The following is a 21,331-nucleotide window of genomic DNA, read 5'->3' as shown; positions in this document are numbered from 1 at the left end:
TTATTATGAATCTTTACTGTGATTTTTTGAGCAACAGGTTTATGTTTGTAAAGCTTTACTCAAGCCAAGAAAGGCGATTAAAAAATCCATGACGCTTTCAAAACGTAAAGTCTATGAGAAACACTACTGTGCATATTCAGTGGGCCGCTTTCTGTGGAAGCAAACCCAGAAGATAGGAAACTTTTTTGGCTTATGGGCCAGGTGAGCAACTCCATTGGGATGAATAGGTGCATCTGGTATCGAGTTATAGTTAAAGGGATAGTGCACCCAAAAATGAAAATTCAGCCATTATCTACTCACCCATATGCCGAGGGAGGCTCAGGGGATGTTTAAGAGTCCTCACATCCCTTGCGGAGATGCAAAGGGAGAGGGGGTAGCAACACAACTCCACCTAATGGAGGCTGACGGCGCCCCAGATTCAAACGTCCAAAAACACATAATTGAAACCACAAAGTATCTCCATACTGCTCGTCCGTAGTGATCCAAGTGTCCTGAAGCCCCGACATAAAAAAAAAAGTTGTTTGGAAAAACATCATTTGAACTCTGTTTTAGCCTCATTGTAGCCTGTAACTGCCTCTGTGTACACACGTGAACACACATGAAGGCAGTGCCCATGTCTCACAGTCTCGCGCAAGCGCACACACCTGAGCACAGAGTACAGAGAGGCAGTAAGAGCTAAAGACTACAATGAGGCTAAAAACTGAGCAGTTGAGGACAGCTCTCTCCAAACAATGGCAGGTTAATAAACCCTTTTAAGATACCCAAAACTAGAAACTGAACCAAACAGGAAATGACCCTTAAGTAAAAGTTTAATTACAGCAAACATTTCCCTGTGCCTGAAAACACTCTGATACTGAAGCACAATTAATGAACTAGGGGCACAAACAGTCCTTTCCTGGTATGTTTTCTTTTCTGTTGTGACAACCACAGAACATATCATGTATCATATCACGTCTCATGCAGCACAGAGAGTAGACATGTTCCTCATTGCTCAGCTGCAGGAAGTGGAATCACATTCTCACCTCAACTGCCAAAATCTGTGACCTGGTAGAACATCCCAGTTGCAAGAAGAATGGTTGGCATTGTATATTTCTGCAAACCACAGATAGGTTACATATGTACGTTTTAAATGCATCATATCAGCATTTCTAAAGTGACGTAATATATGAGATGGGTTTGTCACATGGAGGTGGAAGTGGAGGGGATGGTAAATCACCTCCTTGAGACGCCTGCCAAGCTGCAGCCCACTGTTCAAGACCAACAATCAATAAACCCAGTTGTTTTTTAACAAGTCGTCGCTGTGTTTCCAGCTGCTTTTTAGCCACCTAACCCATTCTTTACCAACCCTGTGTTTCCTCCTGGGATAGTGCCGTGAAAAGCAGCTACTTTTTAGAGACATTGCTGCTTTCCAGCGAGGATTTTGCTCCCAAAACCAGGTACTTTAAGCCAAAACAAGATCCTTCCTAATCATAACCAAGTGGATTTTGCAATTCAACCTTACCACGTTAACCACAGTGTTGTTCAATCCTTATAAAAAATGTGAAGTTTTAACGTATCAGCGACATAATAACATACAAACGTGAAGTATCTGTGAGATTTATTATGACAACATGTATTGTGGTGATTGAAATACTTTCCAATATTAAACATCAGTATGTTAGCATTGTAAATATGATCCACAACAATATGAGTGTTCAATTTTTGAGAAGAAATCATTTTAATTAACATTTCTGATGTTTCCAGAAGAGATGCATTAGAAAAGAGATGATACAGATACTGTATTCCTCAAGATACGTTATATCATGTTTAACAAAATCCAACCTCAAACATTTCTGACTTGTCTTAAAGTTCATAGAAGTCCGTGTTTATTGTCCATTTCGTCCATGGGCCACAAAGCTCCAAAAACCCATTTGATCCAGAGTCCACTCCATTTATATGTATCTGTACGGTGGAGACCGAAGCGTCCTCCTGGTCAAAGTCTCTGATACACACTCATGTGTACTGCAACTGCAGCTACGACTGGCCTGCTTTGCCTTTCCTGTTCTTCCCTCCGCTGTATCGGAAACTCTTCAGTGGGTTCTTCCCCCGAATGTTCTTCTGCAAGAGAGACGATCAATTATTGTAGCCAACAACCACTGTATCATTACTTTCAAACCTGACAGGAAAAACAGTTTGACCACTGATAGTACAAGGCTGCAACTACTGATAATTTCCATTACAGATTATATTCTTAGTTTTTTTTTGAAGTCAGAAGATAGTTCCCAGAGCACATGGTGATGTCTTATAGTGTCTACGAGTCTAAAACCCAGATATAGGTAGAAGAAAATGGTGGAGTAACTACTACTCTGCACAGATGCACAACCTGAAAACTACACAATATGACTTATTGCACTATTTCACACTTCCCAGTTTAACACCTGTGATAAAATCTGGCTGAGCACCTACCTGTTCTCCTCAACTTCCTGTATGCGCTGTCACTTTAGGCAACTATGTTTGAACAATTTTACTGCGCTGTCCCGCTGCGTTCATGTTCAGCAATCTCCTCAGTAAGATGCTCGACATCCTTAAAGTCTGTTCTTGACCAGGAATGACCGATCCGAAAAACACCCACGGGAAGCAGGGGGAAAAATCTCTGACAAGCTAGGAGTCAGTCGTGAAAACCACTCCACGTTAAATCTGCTAACTTTTACCAGAGGTTTGGTTTGTGACAATAATATAAGTGTTTAATCTCAAGTTTTTCTTAAGACAAACTTTATAATATGTGCTGTTGAAGACAGTCCACATTGCTGATGGTGTTGATGATAGAAACGTCTGACAACTAAAAGCCAGTGACGACAGCAGTGTGTGGCAAACAGCCATTCAGACCGCAGCAGGGCAATCAGCTTTGTGCATGTGCATTTTTTTCTGAGGCTCAGGGAACATGACATTGAGAATGTGGGCTCACTCTCACATGGCACAATTAAAACACCATTTTAAAACCATTTTATCAGCCACTGACCTTAGACTGTAGAACAATCATAAATAACAGCAACATCTGAGGATGGTGCAGGTTTTCTGTCATGCATAACTCCAGAGCTCATCAGTTTTTAAAGTTACACAGTACAACTAAAACCTGACTTATAATATCTACAAGACGTGCAAACTCTGGGCTCTGCTCATCAAAGAGCCCTCAAATGTTTTCTCATGTCATGGCTACTGAGAACCACAGTTACCTTTATGTCATTCTGTTTGTTTGTTTTTTGAGTCTGACCTTGAAACTGCTCTTGAGGACTCCGGCTGGTTTTGATTTTTCCTTCCTCTTCCTCCTCCGGTGTGACAGTGGATTCATGACACCTTTTAGTGTCTCAGGAACTGAAGATCAGTGAGAAGGATGGGTTACAAATGACGGATAATAATAGTTATAACACAATAATATAAAATTTGTGCGAAGGTACGTTCACTATTGTTACTTTAGATATATTTTGATGCTCGTGTCTTACCGAGGTATTCGGGCACGTTCCTCAGGTGAGGTTTGACGACAGCAGGATGGAGATCTTTGTCGTGTCTCAGCAGCTGCAGGTCTCTGGGGTTGTCCTCAAAATATGTCTGAGTGACAGCAGAAAACATCCAATCACAAAACGTCCTCTCACACGTCAACCTCCATCATTCCTCTCTGTGTAGAGAAGTAGCCATCACTCACCTTGAGTTTCTCTGAATTGAGCAGCTCCTGTTTGATCTCCTTCAGTCTGGCCTCCCTTACCGCCTGCTTCGTCACTGAGCGCATGGCGTCCTGCAAACAAAGTATTTAGAAATGGTAGACGGGAAATTCAAATGTAGGCGTACCATAAACAAATGTACTTTTAAATTCTTAACCTTTTTACCTTATAAACACTAGCAGAAGTAAACACAGCAGAGAAGAAACACCATCCGTCCTGACAAGATGAGGATACTCACCCTGCACCTGTACCTGAAGCCTTCAATCTCCTCCATCTTAAACTGGTAAGGTTTCAGCACTGAATCAGCGTTATCTAAAAAACAAACAAAACACATTTTTCATATTAATACATAAACATATTTATACACAGTCAGCTCCTCCATTGTTTTTCATGGACTGAACACTATTCAGTCCCTCCAGGATGGTGCGATGTGCGATAGTGACAGTTAACACAAATTCAACCAATCCCTGTGAATATCGTGCAGCCTTGCAGTTTTCTCTAATCACCCCAACCAATCGCTGTAGTTTCCCGTGAGTTTCACCAATCATAGCAGTCCTTCGCACAATGTCACCTAACTCACTTCCTTGTTTTTGGTGATGGAGTTGCAGATGAATGCAGCACAGACATCTCACTTTTATCAACATAAATTACTGCTAAAGACCTAAAGAAGTCCCTGATGTTCTGCAGAAAGGCAGAGATAAACCATTTTGTATTGCGTGCAACGTTGTGGTGGAGCACAAATGAAAAAGCAGCAAAAAGCACGCACATCCATGAACAAAATTGTGCAGGTTCTGAGCTCAAAAATGTGGAAAGCTGACCAGATAAAGAAAGGCTCGCACACTGCAGGGCTCCTCTTCAGTGCAATTTATTCACTGAGTGAAACGACGACGCTTCGAGCGGTCGAAACGTCGTCATTTCACTCAGTGAATAAATTGCACTGAAGAGGAGCACAAATGAAAGTCATCAATTGTCACAAATCATCACAAACACTTTTTTACTGCAAAATACACCCGGAAAATGTCTGAAACACGTGGACAACAAATGAGACAAATCACCATGACAGAGGTTACAGCATCCAGATCTGTTGCACATGCTGAAAAATCGAGGTGAGATTACATATGCATAAAATATGTATTGGACAAAGTTGCCATTGATTTTTTAATGAACAGTACAAAAAAAAAATCACAATAAGTTTTTATGCATTTTTTTCTAGCTCACATAATTTCATTGCAGACTTTAGAAAAGCTGCTGGAAAATTATTTTAGGCCAAAAAATAATCCCCAAATAATTCTCCAAAATCCTGGAGGGACTGACTAATAACCTGACTAACATGTCACTAACATCAAATTCAATCACATCCCTAAGAGTAAAACTGCTTTAAGGGAAGTCCTTGTTACCTCCTGTGAGCGCCTCCTCCACCTCTGACAGCAAATCAAGCTCAGTCTGAGCGATGAAAGACAAAGCAGTGCCTGGGTTGTCTGCTCTCGCCGTTCTGCAAAAAAGAAATAAATAAAAAAACTATATCAGGGCTTGATTCTTATCAGAGATGCATTTCTTCTGCAGTGCTCCAGAATAAAAGCATTCATAATCCTGAGGTGAAGAAAAGTATAACTGAACTGAAACACGACTAACCTTCCAACTCGATGAATGTATGACTCTACAGTTGTGGGGAAATCAAAGTTGATGACATTGGCAACATTTTGGAAGTCCACTCCTCTGGAGACTCCGTACTCCTTGTCCTTCGACCTTTAAAAAACATCACACAGAAATTACCTTCAATATGTCACCGAACTGTACAGAAGCCGTTAAACTCTGGCTGTTTGATAACTTTATCGAATATCAGTGACCACTGTGGATTTAAAATAAACAAAAGCACAACTCACTTTCCTCCTCTCTCTGTGCCCTTCTTCTTCTTCCCTTTGCCTGCAGCTGTCTGTGGAGCAGCTGTGGGGTCGTCCAAACTCTGTTCGTCTGTGGCGATGATGTAGTCGTAAAAGCCCTGATTGAACTGGGTGATGATGTGACACCTGCAGAGAGGTGGAGGGAAACATCAGTATCAACAGAAAGACAGAGGATTATCATGTTGGACTGAATCATCTACTGTAAAGATAACAGGAGCTGCACTTTGAAGGACATGAAGAAACACTGCCCTCTTCTCTCACCTGGACTGGACGGGCAGCTCTGAGTTGAGCACACAGGCGGGGATACCAAACTGTTCCAGGAACAGTTTGACTCTGTAGCATCGGTCCACCTCTCCCACAAACACCAGCGTCTTCCCCTTAACCAGCCGCAGCTTCAGCAGCGTGTAGATGAGCAGGAACTTGTCCTCCTCCTCACACTTGATGCTGTACTGCTGCAGCTGGCTGCTGTCTGGGAGCTGAGAGCCCTGGAGCTTCAGGACCACCTGAGAGGACACAGATCCAGGTGTGAGGACAGAACCAGACCCAACGACACTCACTGTACAGTATCTTTACTCTCTGACTGCAGCTTCTACTGAGGACTAAACTAAAACCGTGCAACTGTTTCCTCAAATACACACAACCTTTGTATAATTATGAATGTGAGTATGATATTACAGGGTTGTGCAGCAGCAGCTCCTTTAAGGTCTGAACATCCTCAGTGAAAGTAGCCGACATCAGGAACGACTGGTAGATCTTTGGCAAATGACTGTTAAAACACAAAAAAAAATACACAGAGCAGGTTATTTTTTAAAGTTATTCTGCCCTCTAGTGGTCAAAATTTACAACTACAACTTTAAAGATCAAATCAGCAGTTGACTCTGAAGATAAATTGAGGGATCACAAAATGATTGAAGGTAATAATTTGACCACTTATTTGCATTTTCACCTCTTCAAGCTTCTAATAATCCTTCTTATGAAACACCCCGAGAAGGAAAAAGCATTCTTATATCCACACTCAGACCATAACTTCTTCATTTTAAGAGGTAGAAAAGGTTAGGAACAACTCCTTAAACTCCCCACGTGTGGGAAAATCTCATGTACAGCTGCCTCGGGTAAGTGACTTAAAATCAGTCTGTGTGTTCTCACCATAACAAGTTCTTCAGGTCTGCCTCAAAGCCAAAGGAGAAGACCAGGTCGGCCTCATCTACCACCAGCATCTCCAGGGACGAATGCAGGACCAGGTTCTGGGCGTTGAGGTGGGCAAGCACGCGAGACGGCGTCCCCACAACCACATCAGGCTTCTCCATTAAGATAGGCCTGTTCGAACACAACACACAACATCAACCACACAGTTATATATCTAGTTACACCTCAGACAGGGGAATAATCTTGAGAGTTTTTACTCTGAGACTTTGCTCTGCTCTGCCTGTGTCTGTCTACAACTTTAACGGCAGCTGTTTTGACTATGGAGACGAAACTAACAGCTAGTTTGACTGCAGTCTGTTTCTCTGCCAGCCAAGCTTGATCGAGTCCTGTCCTCCTGCACTTCTCGAGCGGTCCAGAGGCAGTGTTTCTGCATTAAGCCAGCCTTCACTCACACATCCTTGGTCCAGCCACCTGCTGCCAAAATTTGACTGCCCCCATATTCTGACCTTTATGGTAAATGCGTTGAAACAGTCCCTGATACACATAAATCAAGAAATCTCACTAAATTGGAAGTAAAAATTACTTTATTTTTTTAATTTTGGGCAGCTGGAAAAATCTCGACAGTGGTAAATGTTCAATTAAAAACATGTCTGACTCAAAATCAGGCACTTTTACTGTATCAGTTTTGAATATCGCAAAATTCAAGTCCCACACTTGTGCACCTTGATAGAGCTACATTATTGTATAAATCGTTGAGGTGTAAACATTGGAAAGTTTCCCTGTGTTCCCAGTGAACACCAGTGAACTTCAGAGGTCGGTAGCTTCCAGTCTGTGACTTTTTCCTTTTAAATAAAATGAATCCGCGCACTGCTGTTTCTCTAGACTGTTCATTTATTACCAAAGCAGTTATTTGAAACACAGATGGGACAGAGAATGTAAGAATGTGCTGCACTGCATTTGGATTTAAGAAGTGCTCCTAAATGTGCTGGTGCTTCTACAATTCCCAGTAAGGAGCACAGTTCTACTCCTGGTAAAAATGTAGTACAGTGTGGAGTGGTGCAGTTTTTAATAACTGCAGAATTATGGATCTAGTAATATGAATACACTGTATATATACACAAATGCGTTTATAAATGGACTGACCTCTGTGCCGACAGGTCAGCCTTCCCCGTGATGTCGGCCACTCGGACGTCCCTCGAGCAGTACGCTGTTAACTGTCTCATCATGGTCTGAACCTGCTGACCCAGCTCTTTGGTTGGGACCAGGATCAGAGCTCTGATGTCCTGCTCACGGACGCTCTGAAGAGAACGATAACAAACACAGAGTGAGCAGTGAGGAGGATGGAAAGGACTAAGAACAGCTGGGTGATATGTGTATCACACAGAGAGAATCTCGGGTTTGAATCAAATATCAATTTAGTTTTAGTTTTGGGGAGTTTTTCCTGATCTGAATCAAGGGTCTAAGGACAGAGGGGTCGTTTGTTGTGCACAAACTGCACAACTAATCTTAGACGAGGCGTACAGATTATAAGATTAGATTTACAAAGACAACTGGAGCAAATGATCCAAACATACAACAAAAACACAAGACAAGTTGGTTTGGGTCAGACTGAGCCAGTTGTTCAGGTATAAATGTGACTCGTTCTGTCCCAAACACATGAGCAGGTGTGAAACTAGCTCAGTCTTTAATACAAATAACTGAAACCGTGAAATCTATTTGTATGTAATTCATATTTATCAGAGCTGACACCTTTAAATATCTCTATGGAAGATTTAAGAAGTAGTGACAGCCCTGTGTCTTTTGCACTGGATATGAGAATAAAGCTAAGTCACTTCAGTGAATCATCATGTCTGTTTTTATCTCACCTGTTTGGAGGCGAGGATGCGCTGGATGACAGGCACAGCGTAGGCAGCAGTCTTTCCAGATCCAGTGCGGGCTCGAGCCAGAAGGTCTTTCCCCTCCAGAGCCAAAGGGATGGCCTTCTCCTGGATCAGAGTGGGCTGGGACCAACCCAGATCTGCAACCGCCTACATCAAGATAATAACAACAAGGATTCATTAAAGGGGTAAACAAATGATGGCAGCTTTATGTCCCTGTACAGGTATATCTCAGATCTGACGTTGCCAGTGCACAGCTTTCAAAATCTGTACCCCAATCAAAATACTGTGGAGGAACATTTTTTGGTGACACTAAATCAAATAAAGTGATAAACTATAATTAATTACAACGTATGCAAAAAACCCTAATCATCACTTTGGTGTCACACCGGAAGTCGCATTTATAGGTTTTTAAGCGTTAATTTTAAATTTGTTGTTATGAACTGTCAAACATGTATCAGTGGAAGCGTTTCAACCACAAAACAAAACGTTTATCTCATGCTGAAAATGATGTGAACTCTCCTACAGCTATAAAAAATACGGGTTGTTAATTTTCAGTACGTTTAACGTTTTTATTCACGTCACATCTGTGATAGTTCACGATGCACGAGACAAGTTAGCTCAGCCGTTAGGAACTCCTCCTTTATTTACGTCGAGTTTCCGTCTCTTCTCTCCGGTTTTTACTCTCAAAATGGACGTTCAACGTTTCACTAACAGTTTATTCAACATTTACTGACAATGTCAAACGTTTGTTACCTTTAAAAGACGGTCGTCTAAGCCCATTTCATGAAACTGAAGCCTTTCAGCAGCCATCTCTACACCGCGCTGCACTCACACGTGCGTCGCAGGATTTTTACGTCACGCCCCCAGGTCCCTCCTCCAAAGCTACGAATGAAATAAAACAAAATAAAATAAAATAATAAAAAATAAGATAAAATAAAGTAAAATAAAATAAAAATGAATAAAGTAAAATAGAATAAAATGAAATAAAGTAAAGTAAAATAAAATAAAAATAAAATTAAATAAGATAAATTAAAGTAAAATTGAATAATAAAAATTAAATAAAATAAAAAAGTAAGTTTGAATAAATTAAATTAAAAATTAAATAAATAAATATAGTAAAGCTCCTTAAATAAAAACAAATAAATAAACCTCCTTGTTCTTCCTCTTATTTTTTTTGCATAAAAATTAAAATGGCATGACATAAACAAATTTACTTGTTTATTAGCTGATAAATAAATAAATGTATAAAATATTAAAATAAAACGAAATCAAGTAATTCAAATAAAAACAATAACATTTTGAATAAAGAAATAAAATAAAAATATAGAAAGAGTAAAATATATAATCAATACAAATAAAACATTAAATGAAACATTATAATAAATATAACATTATAAAACAAAATGAATAAAATAAAATAAAAATGTAATTACATTTTGAAAATCATTAAATTAAGTTCAATTTAGTTTAAAAAATAAAACAAATAAAATAAACAGAAATAAAAACATTAAATGAAATATATTCTAAAATAATGAAATAAAATAAATTAAATCAAATAAGAATGAAATAAAGGGCGGCACGGTGGTGTGGTGGTTAGCACTCTCGCCTCACAGCAAGAGGGTTGCCGGTTCGATCCCGGGCGAGGGAGCCCTTCTGTGCGGAGTTTGCATGTTCTCCCCGTGTCAGCGTGGGTTCTCTCCGGGCACTCCGGCTTCCTCCCACAGTCCAAAGACATGCAGATTGGGGACTACGTTAATTGATAACTCTAAATTGTCCGTAGGTGTGAATGTGAGCGTAAATGGTTGTCTGTCTCTATGTGTCAGCCCTGCGATAGTCTGGCGACCTGTCTCGCCCGATGTCAGCTGGGATAGGCTCCAGCCCCCCCGCGACCCTCAAGAGGATGAAGCGGTTAGAAGATGAAGAAGAATAAAATAAAATAATTTAAATTAATTTAAATAATAATTTAAATTTAAAATGTTTCATTGAGTTCAATTCAATTTAGTTAAAAAAACTAATAAACAGAGATTAAAAAAAATAGATTGAAATATATTATGAAAGGAATTAAATAAAATGACACAAAATTAAATTAAAACCTAAGAATGTTAAGCAGCCTATTGTCCTAAATATGGCTACATAATTTTTGTCTACATAGTTAACATTTTCAATGCAGAACTTACTTGTAACAGAGTATTTTTTCAGTGTAGTATTAGTACTTTTACTTGAGTAAAGGTCTCCTCCAACACTGCTGAATGGACCTGTAGGATTGTTTTCATTTTTCCTCCTGATTTCCCATATTTCACCAGAAGATGGCGACAAGCACCACCCAAACACTGCAGCACCACGTCACATGGACCCTCATTAACAATTAAATATAAAAATAAGGATAATTCCAGCAGAGCTGAAACACACACGTCACCTGTAGCGGCTTGGATCTTCATGAAAACAGCATAAATGTGGCTTTAACACCGGAGCCATGTTTGTGGAGTCAAGTGTCTCAGTGAGGACTTGGTGAGAAGAAGATGGTGCTGAGGAGCTGCGCTCGGAGCTGAAGATGTCTGGTGGTGGATGCTCTCATCCCCTCATCCATCCTCCCACAGCAAATCAATGAGTCAACATGGCCGCGGAGCAGCTCGCCCTGTAGCACCACCGACACACCGAATAAAACAACACACAGGTAAATAAATAAACATGCACGGTTCATGGGGAGACACTGGGCCTGCATGCGTTACTGCACGTATCAGAGGGGTCCCTATAGTGTAAACCACAGGGAGACATGCAGCTGATTAGTCACCAAAACAAAGCTACAGGTTAATGTTTGTTATATAATCTAATATGATAATATTCACATCATAAATAAATAATATTCGACTCTATTTTATTCTATTATTCTGTATGTTTTCTTATTGGTCCTTGGTTTAACATTAAAAGAGAGAAATCTGTTATTTTCTTTTGTTTTTCAGATTAAATGGCGTTCATGTCCCGGTTCTCCCGGTCCCGGAGCAGCTCCAGGTCTCCGAACCGAAAGGACTCTGAGCGTCAGTCCCCGACCCTGACCGTGTCCGAGCTGGAGAGGCTCCTGTGTACGGGCAAAACAGCATGCAACCATGCAGACGAAGTGTGGCCACGACTCTATATTGGAGATCAGTGAGTTTACATCAGGCTCAGCTGTATTTATTTCATCATAAGCAGCCAAAGAAGCAAAACTGCACAGAAACACTCTGTTACAAGCAAAAGTCCTGCGTTTAAAGTGTATGTAAAGTAAATATACATTAGTATTGACAATTTCAAATCAGCACCAAAAATAAAAGCACTAATTACGGAGAATACCAATTTCAGAATGATAAATTTATATTATTGGATTATGTATGCATTAAACATCCCTACTCTTGCAGCTAGTAAAGGTGGAGCTTATTTTATTAACTTTATATACTGCTAGTAAACTTAATCTACAACAATATATCTTAATTTATTAGAAAATTGTTGTTAAATATAAGTTATATTGTGTGTTAAAGGTCCAGTGTGTAAGATTTAGGGGGATTTAGTGACATCTAGTGGTGAGGACTGCAAAATTGCAACCAGTTTAAACTTCTCCTGGTTAGAAATCCTTCACTGTTCATTGTTCGGGAGGTTTCTGGGAGCCAAATTATCCACAGAGGTCTCCTCCTCTCCAAAACAAACAGACCAGGTGATTTAAACTGGTAAAAACACTGAATAAAGCAGTTTTACTATACAAATGAGTGTTTCTCCAATGCAGTTTGGCTCGCTGGAAACAGGCTGCTAATGGACACCTGCAAATGTTTGCTCGTATTTTCTCTAATAACTTAAGATCCAGTTATTTAGAAGTTTTTACCAGGAGCTGAATTATCCGCAGAGGTGTCGTCCTTTCTAAAACAAACAGACCAGGTGATTTAAACTGGTGAAAACATTGAATAAAGCAGGGTCAAGTTACAAATTTGTGTTTCTCCACTGCAGTTTGGCTTGTTGGAGACAGGCTAATAACTACCACCTGCCAATGTGTTCTTACCTTCATTCTCTGATCATTTAAGATTCAGATGTTCAGGAGGTTTTTACCAGGAGCCAAATTATCTGCAGAGGTCTCTTCCTCTCCAAAACAAACAGACCTGGTAATTTAAACCTGTAAAAACACTGAATGAGCCACCAACTCAGCACCTGCCAGTGCTTGCTCATATTTTTTCTCTGATAACTTAGGGCCTGTCCCAATACCCACACTTCCCCGAGAAAAACTCACTTGCACTTGGTTGTGCGCAGAATTGACGTAGTGGAAGTGGTTTCCAACACTTAAAACCCGCCCTCGATTCCAAGGGAGCCCCGACCCACACTTTCAACGAAGTGGAAGATGAAACACCTTGCGAAGTCAGCAACGTCGGCAAGTTTTGGGAAACACTTTGTTGCTGTACGATTGGAATGTAGGCTATACAAACAACAGATGGTTGGACTAGCGTAAACTCATCAGCAACTTAGTTGAACACAGTGTCAAAATATTTAAACAAATCGACTTACCAGAACAAAATCGATCAGAACTAGAAGACGTCGTAGGCGCCTCCTGTTTTCAGCATTTCTTCTGTGTTGATTCATCAGACGTCACTACTACACGTGACATATGCCTGCATGTCGGCCACGCTGATTTGCGTGAAGTGGTGTCTCATTTCTTAGGGAAAGATCTCTACCCTAATATTTCTCACTTCCCTCATCAAGGGTTATCTCGCAAACGAGGGCACTCAATACCAAGTGGAAGATTTAAGGAGTAGAAATGGGATTGGGCCTTAAGATCCAGATGTTCAGGAGGTTTTTACCAGGAGCTGAATTATCCACAGAAGTCTCTTCCTCTACAAAACAAACTGACCAGGTGATTTAAACCAGTAAAAACACTGAATAAAGCAGTGTCAAGTTACAAATTAGTGTTTCTTTAATGATGTTTGGCATGTCGGACATGGGCCGCTAACCTAGCACCTGCTAATGTTTGCTCATGTTTTTTTCTGAACTTAAGATCTAGATGTTCAGGAGGTTTTTACTGGAAGTCGAATTATTCAGAGAGGTATCTTCCTCTTCAAAACAAACAGACCATTAAAAACTTAATAAAGCAGTGTTTTGCTAACCATGACGGACAATGTGATAACACAAACAGCCCTATCTAGAGCTTCTGTTTGTTTTGTCCGTTTTGGGCTACTGTAGAAACATGGTGGTACAACATGGCGATCTCCATAGACGAGGACCTGCTCCCTATGTAGATATGAACGGCTCATTCTAAAGTAATGAAAACAACAATTTTTATTTTCAGGTGATTATACACTAAAGAAAACATATATTATATTCAGTAAAATGCTAATATACCCACCTAAACACTGGACCTTTAATCTGTATCTGTAAAAACAATAACTAGAAAAAAATTTGCAATAAATGCATTGGACATAAAAGTTCAACATGAACTTCTAAGATGTAGAGGACAAAGCTGCAGAAAGTGCAAATGCTTACGTGCCTCAACACTGTGTCATGAGAGTTGCACAGGACGACACACAGAGACACAGAGAGCTACAGTTCAGTCAGTTTGTCAGCAGGCAGGTCCAGGCAGGCAGAAGGAACAATGTTGGTGCAGATGCTGACTTAACAGTCTGATAGAGGAGTAGGGAACATGAGCCTCCAGCTATATTGGGCTAAACTGGGAAGCAGGTGACTTAGTGGGCGGGGAAGGCTACGTGCTGGAAATGGCGGGAAAATGCTGCAGCACAGGAGGGAGTGGCAGTTTCCTCAAGCTCTGCACAGATGTTCAGTTTTACTTTGTCTGAGTGTTTCAGTTTTAGGCTACTTGATATTTTCACTCCACGACATCACAGGGGAGAATATTGCACATTTTACTGCACTGCATTTATTTATTTGTTTAAGTTAGTGGGGACTTTTCAGATTCAAACTTTACATTGAAAACTAATAGACATACATGGGCAGGTTACGAGACACTGAGGCCCCGGGGCACAGATGTGCAAAAGGCCCCACCACCTCTCCGACACAGGAGCAATAAAGACTGACTTTGTGGTGGTTTTGGATTCCTTTGTAGTCATTGTGCATCTTTTTGTGGTTTTGTGTCTATTTGTAGTTTGTTTGTCTCCCTGTGGTTGCTTTGTGTCTCTTTGAGATCATTTTTTGTTTGTTTCTTGTTTTTTCGTTTTGTGTTGTTTGTGGTTGTTTTGCCTGTTTTTGTAGTTATTTTGTGTGTCTTTGCATCACTTTGTGGAGATTTTGTGTCTTCTTGTGGTTGTTTTGTGTCTCTCTGGGATAATTTTGTGACTTTTTTTGGTTCATTTTGTGTCTCCCTGTGTGGAATTTGGACATTTTTGTAGTTATTTTGTCTCTCTTTGCAGTATCTTTGCATCCATTTGCAGTCTTTTGTGTGTTTTTCTGATTCATTTTGTGTCTCCCTGTGGTCGTTTTGTGTCTCTTTGTGGTCATTTTGTGTCTCTCTGTGGTCGTTTTGTGTCTCTTTGTGGTCATTTTGTGTCTCTTAGTAGTTGTTTTGTCTCTCTCTGTGGTTGTTTGTGTCTCTTTGTGGTCATTTTGTGTCTCTTAGTAGTCTTTTGTGTCTCTCTGTGGTTTTTTTGTGTCTCTTTGTGGTCATTTTGTGTCTCTTAGTAGTTGTTTTGTGTCTCTCTCTGTGGTCGTTTTGTGTTTCTTTGTGGTCATTTTGTGTCTCTTAGTAGTCGTTTTGTGTCTCTCTGTGGTCGTTTTGTGTCTCTTTGTGGTCATTTTGTGTCTCTTAGTAGTCGTTTTGTGTCTCTCTGTGGTTGTTTGTGTCTCTTTGTGGTCATTTTGTGTCTCTTAGTAATCGTTTTGTGTCTCTGTGGTTGTTTTGTGTCTCTCTGTGGTCATTTTGTGTCTCTCTGTGGTTGTTTTGTGTCTCTCTGTGGTCATTTTGTGTCTCTCTGTGGTTGTTTTGTGTCTCTCTGTGGTCATTTTGTGTCTTTTAGTAGTTGTTTTGTGTCTCTCTGTGGTTGTTTTGTATCTCTTTGTGGTCATTTTGTGTCTCTTTGTAGTCATTTTTTTCTGTTTGTGGATATTTTGCCTGTTTTTATAGTTATCTTGTGTCTCTTTGCAGTTTCTTTGCATCAGTTTGCAGTCTTTTGTGTCTTTTTTTGGTTCATTTGGTGTCTCCCTGTGGTTGTTTTGTGTCTCTTTGTGGTTATTTTGTGTCTCTTAGTAGTCGTTTAATGTCTCCCTTTGTGTTTTTTTTGCAGTTCCTTTGGAGCTCTTTGTGGTCTTTTTGGTCTTTTGTGTCTTTTTGTTGTCATTTTTTGTCTCTTTGTGGATATTTTGCCAGTTTTTATAGTTATCTTGTGTCTCTTTGCAGTCTCTTTGCATCTCCTTCTGGTCATTTTGTATCATTTTTGATTGTTTTGTGTTACTTGGTAGGAGTATACATATATTTTAGGGCTGCTTATAAATATGATGCACAGTGTCGTAGTTGTGTTATGTCGTACTGTGGATGTTCAGCCCGTTTTTTTTTTTTAGTCTTGAGTCTCTTTGCAGTTCCCTTCCATCTCTTTTGGTCTTTTTGTGTCTTTTTTGGTTGTTTTGTGTCTCTTTGTGGATGTTTTGCACTTTGTTGGAGTTATTTTGTGTCTCTCTGTGGTCATTTTGTGTCTTTTTTGGTTGATTTGCGTCTCCTTGTAGGCGTATACATATATATAGTAGGATCACTTATAAATATGCTGTGCAAGTTTGCACGGTTAATACAGAATGTTCATTATTATGCCTATGAAATTTCCTTAATGTCACATTATTGCACATTGTGTCCCATGAGTCAGCAAAGAATGGTTTGAATAACTGCAGCCTTAAGAGGAAAAACTGTCCAATATTTCATTAAAAAAAAAGATAAGAGAACAGTATGTTAAATGCAGGACTTTTACCTGTAACAGAGAATTTTTACATTGTTGTATCGTATTCCACCACTGTCATATATTCATTTACATTAAATTAGCTGGAATATGGAGTTGTGTAGTTAAAACACACACACACACACACACACACACACACACACACACACACACACACACACACACAACTGTCAGTCAAACAGAAAAATCTGCATGGTGCTGTGTGACCCAGCTGCCTATGTACATGTGGTTTTAACTTCAACATAGGAATCATGTGAAACTCTTTTAATGGACTGATCCTGGGCTGTAAAAATCTCCTCTCTGCAGAGATATTGCATCAGACCGGCGTGAGCTGGCCAAACTTGGCATCACACACATCCTCAACTGTGCTCAGAGCAAGTGGCGCGGCGGAGCCGAGTATTACGCCGGCATGAACATCACCTATCACGGCATCGAGGCTCACGACTCGCCCACCTTCGACATGAGTGTCAACTTCTATCCTGCTGCTGAGTTCATCCACAAAGCCCTCACAAGTGGAGGTTAGTCTGTGAATGTGTGTGTGAGTGTGTGGATGGCGTTTACAGTCACAAAGTACAACCTTTATAATACTTAGACAACATGGAAATACACAATTTCAAGTTCACATTGTGTGTGTGTTGGTGTGTGTGTAGGTAAGGTGCTGGTCCACTGCACTGTGGGAGTGAGTCGCTCTGCCACTCTGGTGCTGGCCTACCTGATGATCAGACAAAACCTGACGCTGGTGGAGGCCATTAAAACAGTGAAGGACCACCGAGGCGTCATCCCCAACCGAGGTTTCCTCCGCCAGCTCAACGGCCTGGACGGCATCCTGAGGGAGAGCCGTAAGATGTCGCCGCAGAGCTGAAAGTCCTCTCAACACACACACACACACACACACACACACACACACACACACACACACCTGAACACAACCTGAGGTAGCAGCTGAACTGGTTACACTGGGGGAGGTAAGGGGACCAAGTTAGGAGCAAGTGGTGGGTTTCTGACACTGTGGCTCAGAGTGGCAGCAGGATTTGACTGATATCAGTATCTTCAGACTCAGTTCATTCATTTTTATTTATTTATTTATTTATTTATTATTAATTTCATATTGTTGTTTGTGTTTAAACCTCTGAAACAACATGGATGGTGTAACTCTCATTCCTTATGACGTGACACCTATTTAACGCCAGAGGAACTCTCAGCACCATTAATGACGAACTCATTAAAGTCAGGTCTAGTCAGTTCTATTGGTTACATTATTGGTGACGAGGAGGCGATAATTTGGCAAGAATGATCACAAGCCAAAAAGGTTCTCCTTATTCAAGAGTAGTCTACTACTTCTAATTTTAATCAACTTTCAGACCATTCCACTTGACTTGTACTTGATATTTTATTACCACTTTACAATTAAAGCTTAACTCTTAATGGTATCCATCGTTACCAAAACACTGCAGGAATCCTTAAAGGCCGACTTTGGGTTTTTTTCAACCTGGACCCTATTTTCACGTGTTTTTGTGTCTAAGTGACTCATGGGAACAACCATTTTTAAATTAGTCTAACAGCAATGAAACTGGCTGCTTTGTAACCACTCAGGGCATTTGCGCACCGTCGATGTACGTCCACTTTAAGTGTTTGTTTTTGCCACTGACAGGCTCAGATTGTTGTCATAAGTGCCTGACAACATTATGAAAGGATCCCTACAGAGTTAGACCCTTTTGTTAAAGAGTAAGATCCTTTTTGTTTAATCAGAAACAGCCCCGAAGTTGCTGTCGGCAAGCACACCAGACTCCATTTAAATAATCAATAATTTTAGCCCATATAGAGGCAGCATGTTTTCACATCTAACTGCGTGAATTAAGGGTTTATTTCGACTAAACCGGAGCTGGTGATTGTTGGAACAGTAGAAAGATGAACCAAGATGGATTTTGTGAGTTTTATTTTGCTTCTGTCGACTTTGAATGAAGTGTGTTTAACGATGCTAAAATCACTGTTTATTTAAATGGAGTCTGGTGGGTTTGATGATTTTGGGGCTGTTTCTGGTTAAAAAGGATCTTACTCTTTAACAAACAAGTCCATCTCTGTAGGGATCCTTTTTATAATGTTGTCAGACACTAACGATAACAATCTGAGCCTGTCAGTGGCAAAAACAAACACTTAAAGTAAAGTAAAATGGCAGTGCGCAAATGCTCCAAGTGGTTACACTGCAGTCTGTGTCGCGGCTGCTGGACCAATTTCAAAAACTGTTTCTCCCTTTCGTCACATAAACACAAAAACATGGGGTTCACGTTGAAGAATGCCAAAGTTACCCTTTATCAAGTCATGAAGTCTCATCTCTGGTGCATTTTCTCTCGTTTCAGGAAATTTCTAGAAATCTGTCAATGATTCCACAAAGGTCTTAAAATGTGCTGAATTATTCGAGATGAAATAATCTTATCTCACTGGTCGACTTTTTTCACTTGTCTTAACAACCAAAAAAAGATCCTGCAAACTTTTGGTCGCATGAACTCACTTTACTGACACGATTTGAGTCAGCAGGTCAAACTCAACGATCCTCATAAGCAAGGGTGATATTTCCACCTCCGCTAAGGGGGGAATGTCTGTCTCAGTTTTTAAAATCCTATTTTTGTCCTTCTCACTTTGACAGTTTCAGTTTTTTACTAAAAGACCACCAAACTGTGTCCTCGTACTGTTCTAAATGTCCAAGTGCTCATCTGAAATACTTAAGCTGTTTTTATTTACAGATCATGTTCCTAAAAAGACTCAACTGATTATCAATTAAAGATCATGCAGTGAAAACAAACTCTTTATAGTGAAGATAGATGAAAAAAAAAATATTTACTTTGTTTAAAGGTTCACAGTTGACATGGGGAATAATAATTTTGATTTAAATGTCCAGTGTGTAGTGGAATCTAGCGGTAAGGATTGCAGATTGCAACTAGCTGAATTCCTTCAGTGTTCATACTGAGCTGAATTATCCACAGACATCCTTCCTCTTCCTTCATCTCTAAAACAAACTGACCAGGGGTCTCATTCAAAAATTAGTGTGCAGGATCCATACTCGATATGTATGTACAAACAAAAGCCAAAAATGGCATGCGACAAAAGAAATTCAACAATATTTACAATCACCATCTGCGTCGCCAATTCACCATCTCCAAAATGTTCGTAAACATGGGTCAAAGTTTTTCCCATCAAGTCTGTTTTTATAGATCACATCTTTTCTGTGCGAAGTACACACCAATGTTCATACAAATCTGTTACAAATCAGTGTTTGTCCTACCCTGTTTGGCACGTTGCAGACAGAGTGCTTGCAAAGTGTGTGCTCACCTTTTTCTGATCCAGACGTATAGGAGGTTTGTAGCGAGAGCCAAATTGTAGGTAGATGCCTCTTCCTCTCTAAAACAAATGGACCAGGTGATTTAAACTGGTAAAAATACAAAATAAAGCAGTTTCATGTTAAAAAAAATCAGTGTTTTCTTGACGCTGCTCATCACGGAGGGGCTGCTAACTATGATGGCCGACGCAAAAATGCAAATTACCCTATCTAGAGCCAGTTCGGTTTGTCCATTCAGGGCTACTGTAGCAACATGGAGGTGCAACATGGCGATCTCCATATACGTCAACCTGCTCCTTGTGTAAATATAAAGGGCTCATTCTAAGGTAACAAAAACACAACAGTCCTTATTTTTGGATGATTATACACTAAAAAAAACATACACACTGGACCTTAAAATAAATAATATTTATCAAAAAAAGTACCAGGTTTCTGTTGCGATTTGTGCAGATTTTTTTTGACATACTTACATTATGCTAAGTGTGATAACCAATTTAATCATAATGTATTATTTGCAAAATTATATAAATGCATATAAATGAAAAAAAAAACATTTATATGTTTGTTTAAAAAAATGTATTTCTAAAACCAAACTTGTGCTCTTGCTCGTCAGGTAAATTAATTAAAAAAAAAAGTCTGAGGACCGATATTGATAAAGTGAGTACAAGTGATCAACAGTGTGCAGGATTTAACAACAGACCAACTAACTGGTTAAAATGGAGAGAAAAGCATCGCCACTGGCCCCAAGTGCTACCAGTAAAATCATCTGAGTGCTATTGATGTCTCATTTAAGAGAGATTATCTGCAGTGTTCCTATCAGCCAGCCTGGAGCTCAGGGCTGGGATTCAAGGAGCCCCACGCTTGATGTTGTGTGGGCCCCAGAGGTTACCACACCTGGTTCTGTCCACACATGGGCTATACTGTCTTTTGTAATCAAAATGGAGAGTAAAACCTGTGATATCAGCCCTCTGTAAGAAGACTCCTGTTCAGTGATTCTTCCCCGTAGTTTAAGTCTTTTGCAGGTCTTCCCTAGACTTACTTTTTTACATTCAGCAAGTGTCATTAAGTGCTCTGAACAACTCACACACTAGTTGTAGCCCAGGTCTAAACCAGCACAGTTATGTAGCCTGTTGATTATTGTATTACAGTGTTGTCACACAATCTGTACACAATTGTTATCTGTGATGAGTTTGTGAATAGCAACATGCAGTATTACAGTATACTATGATTTTTGTTTCAAGTTCAGTGTATTGTTTCAATCCAATGTATTTCAAGTAATCACAGTCCTTCTTGACTTCTTTTTTTTATTGGATATCTTGTGCGTGATAATCTGAAATTCATCAAGTAGAGAGGAGACTTAAGCCCATTTGGACGGGGTCGACATCACAGGCGGAGGTGGAGGAATGAAATATTTACTGTTCTCCTCTGTAATTTAACTCATCACTTTAAACTATCAGAAAATTACAGGATA

General features: G+C 39.9%; 2 protein-coding genes across 2 annotated transcripts; one reads left to right on the top strand and one right to left on the bottom strand.

Annotated features, from left to right (window-relative positions):
• Nucleotides 1–1,582: 1,582 nt before the first annotated feature.
• On the bottom strand, nucleotides 1,583–9,504 carry ddx56 (DEAD (Asp-Glu-Ala-Asp) box helicase 56). The gene is made up of 14 exons (XM_033646681.2): nucleotides 9,376–9,504; nucleotides 8,608–8,769; nucleotides 7,886–8,040; nucleotides 6,743–6,913; nucleotides 6,272–6,362; nucleotides 5,858–6,099; nucleotides 5,579–5,722; nucleotides 5,328–5,441; nucleotides 5,093–5,187; nucleotides 3,934–4,007; nucleotides 3,680–3,769; nucleotides 3,480–3,585; nucleotides 3,251–3,351; nucleotides 1,583–2,097 (listed from the first exon to the last, which is right to left on the bottom strand). Exons 1-14 carry the CDS (start codon nucleotides 9,430–9,432, stop codon nucleotides 2,014–2,016), a joined length of 1,686 nt encoding a protein of 561 aa, XP_033502572.2. The 5' UTR covers nucleotides 9,433–9,504; the 3' UTR covers nucleotides 1,583–2,013.
• A 1,431-nt stretch (nucleotides 9,505–10,935) lies between these two features.
• Nucleotides 10,936–19,199, top strand: dusp26 (dual specificity phosphatase 26). Its single transcript, XM_033646682.2, has 4 exons — nucleotides 10,936–11,296; nucleotides 11,583–11,766; nucleotides 16,833–17,044; nucleotides 17,177–19,199. Exons 2-4 carry the CDS (start codon nucleotides 11,588–11,590, stop codon nucleotides 17,386–17,388), a joined length of 603 nt encoding a protein of 200 aa, XP_033502573.1. The 5' UTR covers nucleotides 10,936–11,296; nucleotides 11,583–11,587; the 3' UTR covers nucleotides 17,389–19,199.
• The last annotated feature ends 2,132 nt before the right edge of the window (nucleotides 19,200–21,331 follow it).

The sequence above is a fragment of the Epinephelus lanceolatus genome, chromosome 19 (assembly GCF_041903045.1).
Source record: "Epinephelus lanceolatus isolate andai-2023 chromosome 19, ASM4190304v1, whole genome shotgun sequence".
Lineage (NCBI taxonomy): Eukaryota > Metazoa > Chordata > Actinopteri > Perciformes > Serranidae > Epinephelus > Epinephelus lanceolatus.
This window is presented reverse-complemented; position numbering and strand designations above follow the sequence as displayed.

What these genes read in the sequence shown, in the direction of transcription:
- ddx56 (XM_033646681.2), bottom strand. Translation starts at nt 9,432, where the DNA reads ATGGCTGCTGAAAGGCTTCAGTTTCATGAAATGGGCTTAGACGACCGT. An exon ending in AGCTGCTGCTGCACAACCCT is followed by an intron (nt 6,100 to 6,271) that starts GTAATATCATAC and finishes GTGTCCTCTCAG; the next exon opens with GTGGTCCTGAAGCTCCAGGG. An exon ending in GAGCTGCCCGTCCAGTCCAG is followed by an intron (nt 5,723 to 5,857) that starts GTGAGAGAAGAG and finishes ACCTCTCTGCAG; the next exon opens with GTGTCACATCATCACCCAGT.
- dusp26 (XM_033646682.2), top strand. Translation starts at nt 11,588, where the DNA reads ATGGCGTTCATGTCCCGGTTCTCCCGGTCCCGGAGCAGCTCCAGGTCT. An exon ending in CGACTCTATATTGGAGATCA is followed by an intron (nt 11,767 to 16,832) that starts GTGAGTTTACAT and finishes TCCTCTCTGCAG; the next exon opens with AGATATTGCATCAGACCGGC. An exon ending in CAAAGCCCTCACAAGTGGAG is followed by an intron (nt 17,045 to 17,176) that starts GTTAGTCTGTGA and finishes GTGTGTGTGTAG; the next exon opens with GTAAGGTGCTGGTCCACTGC.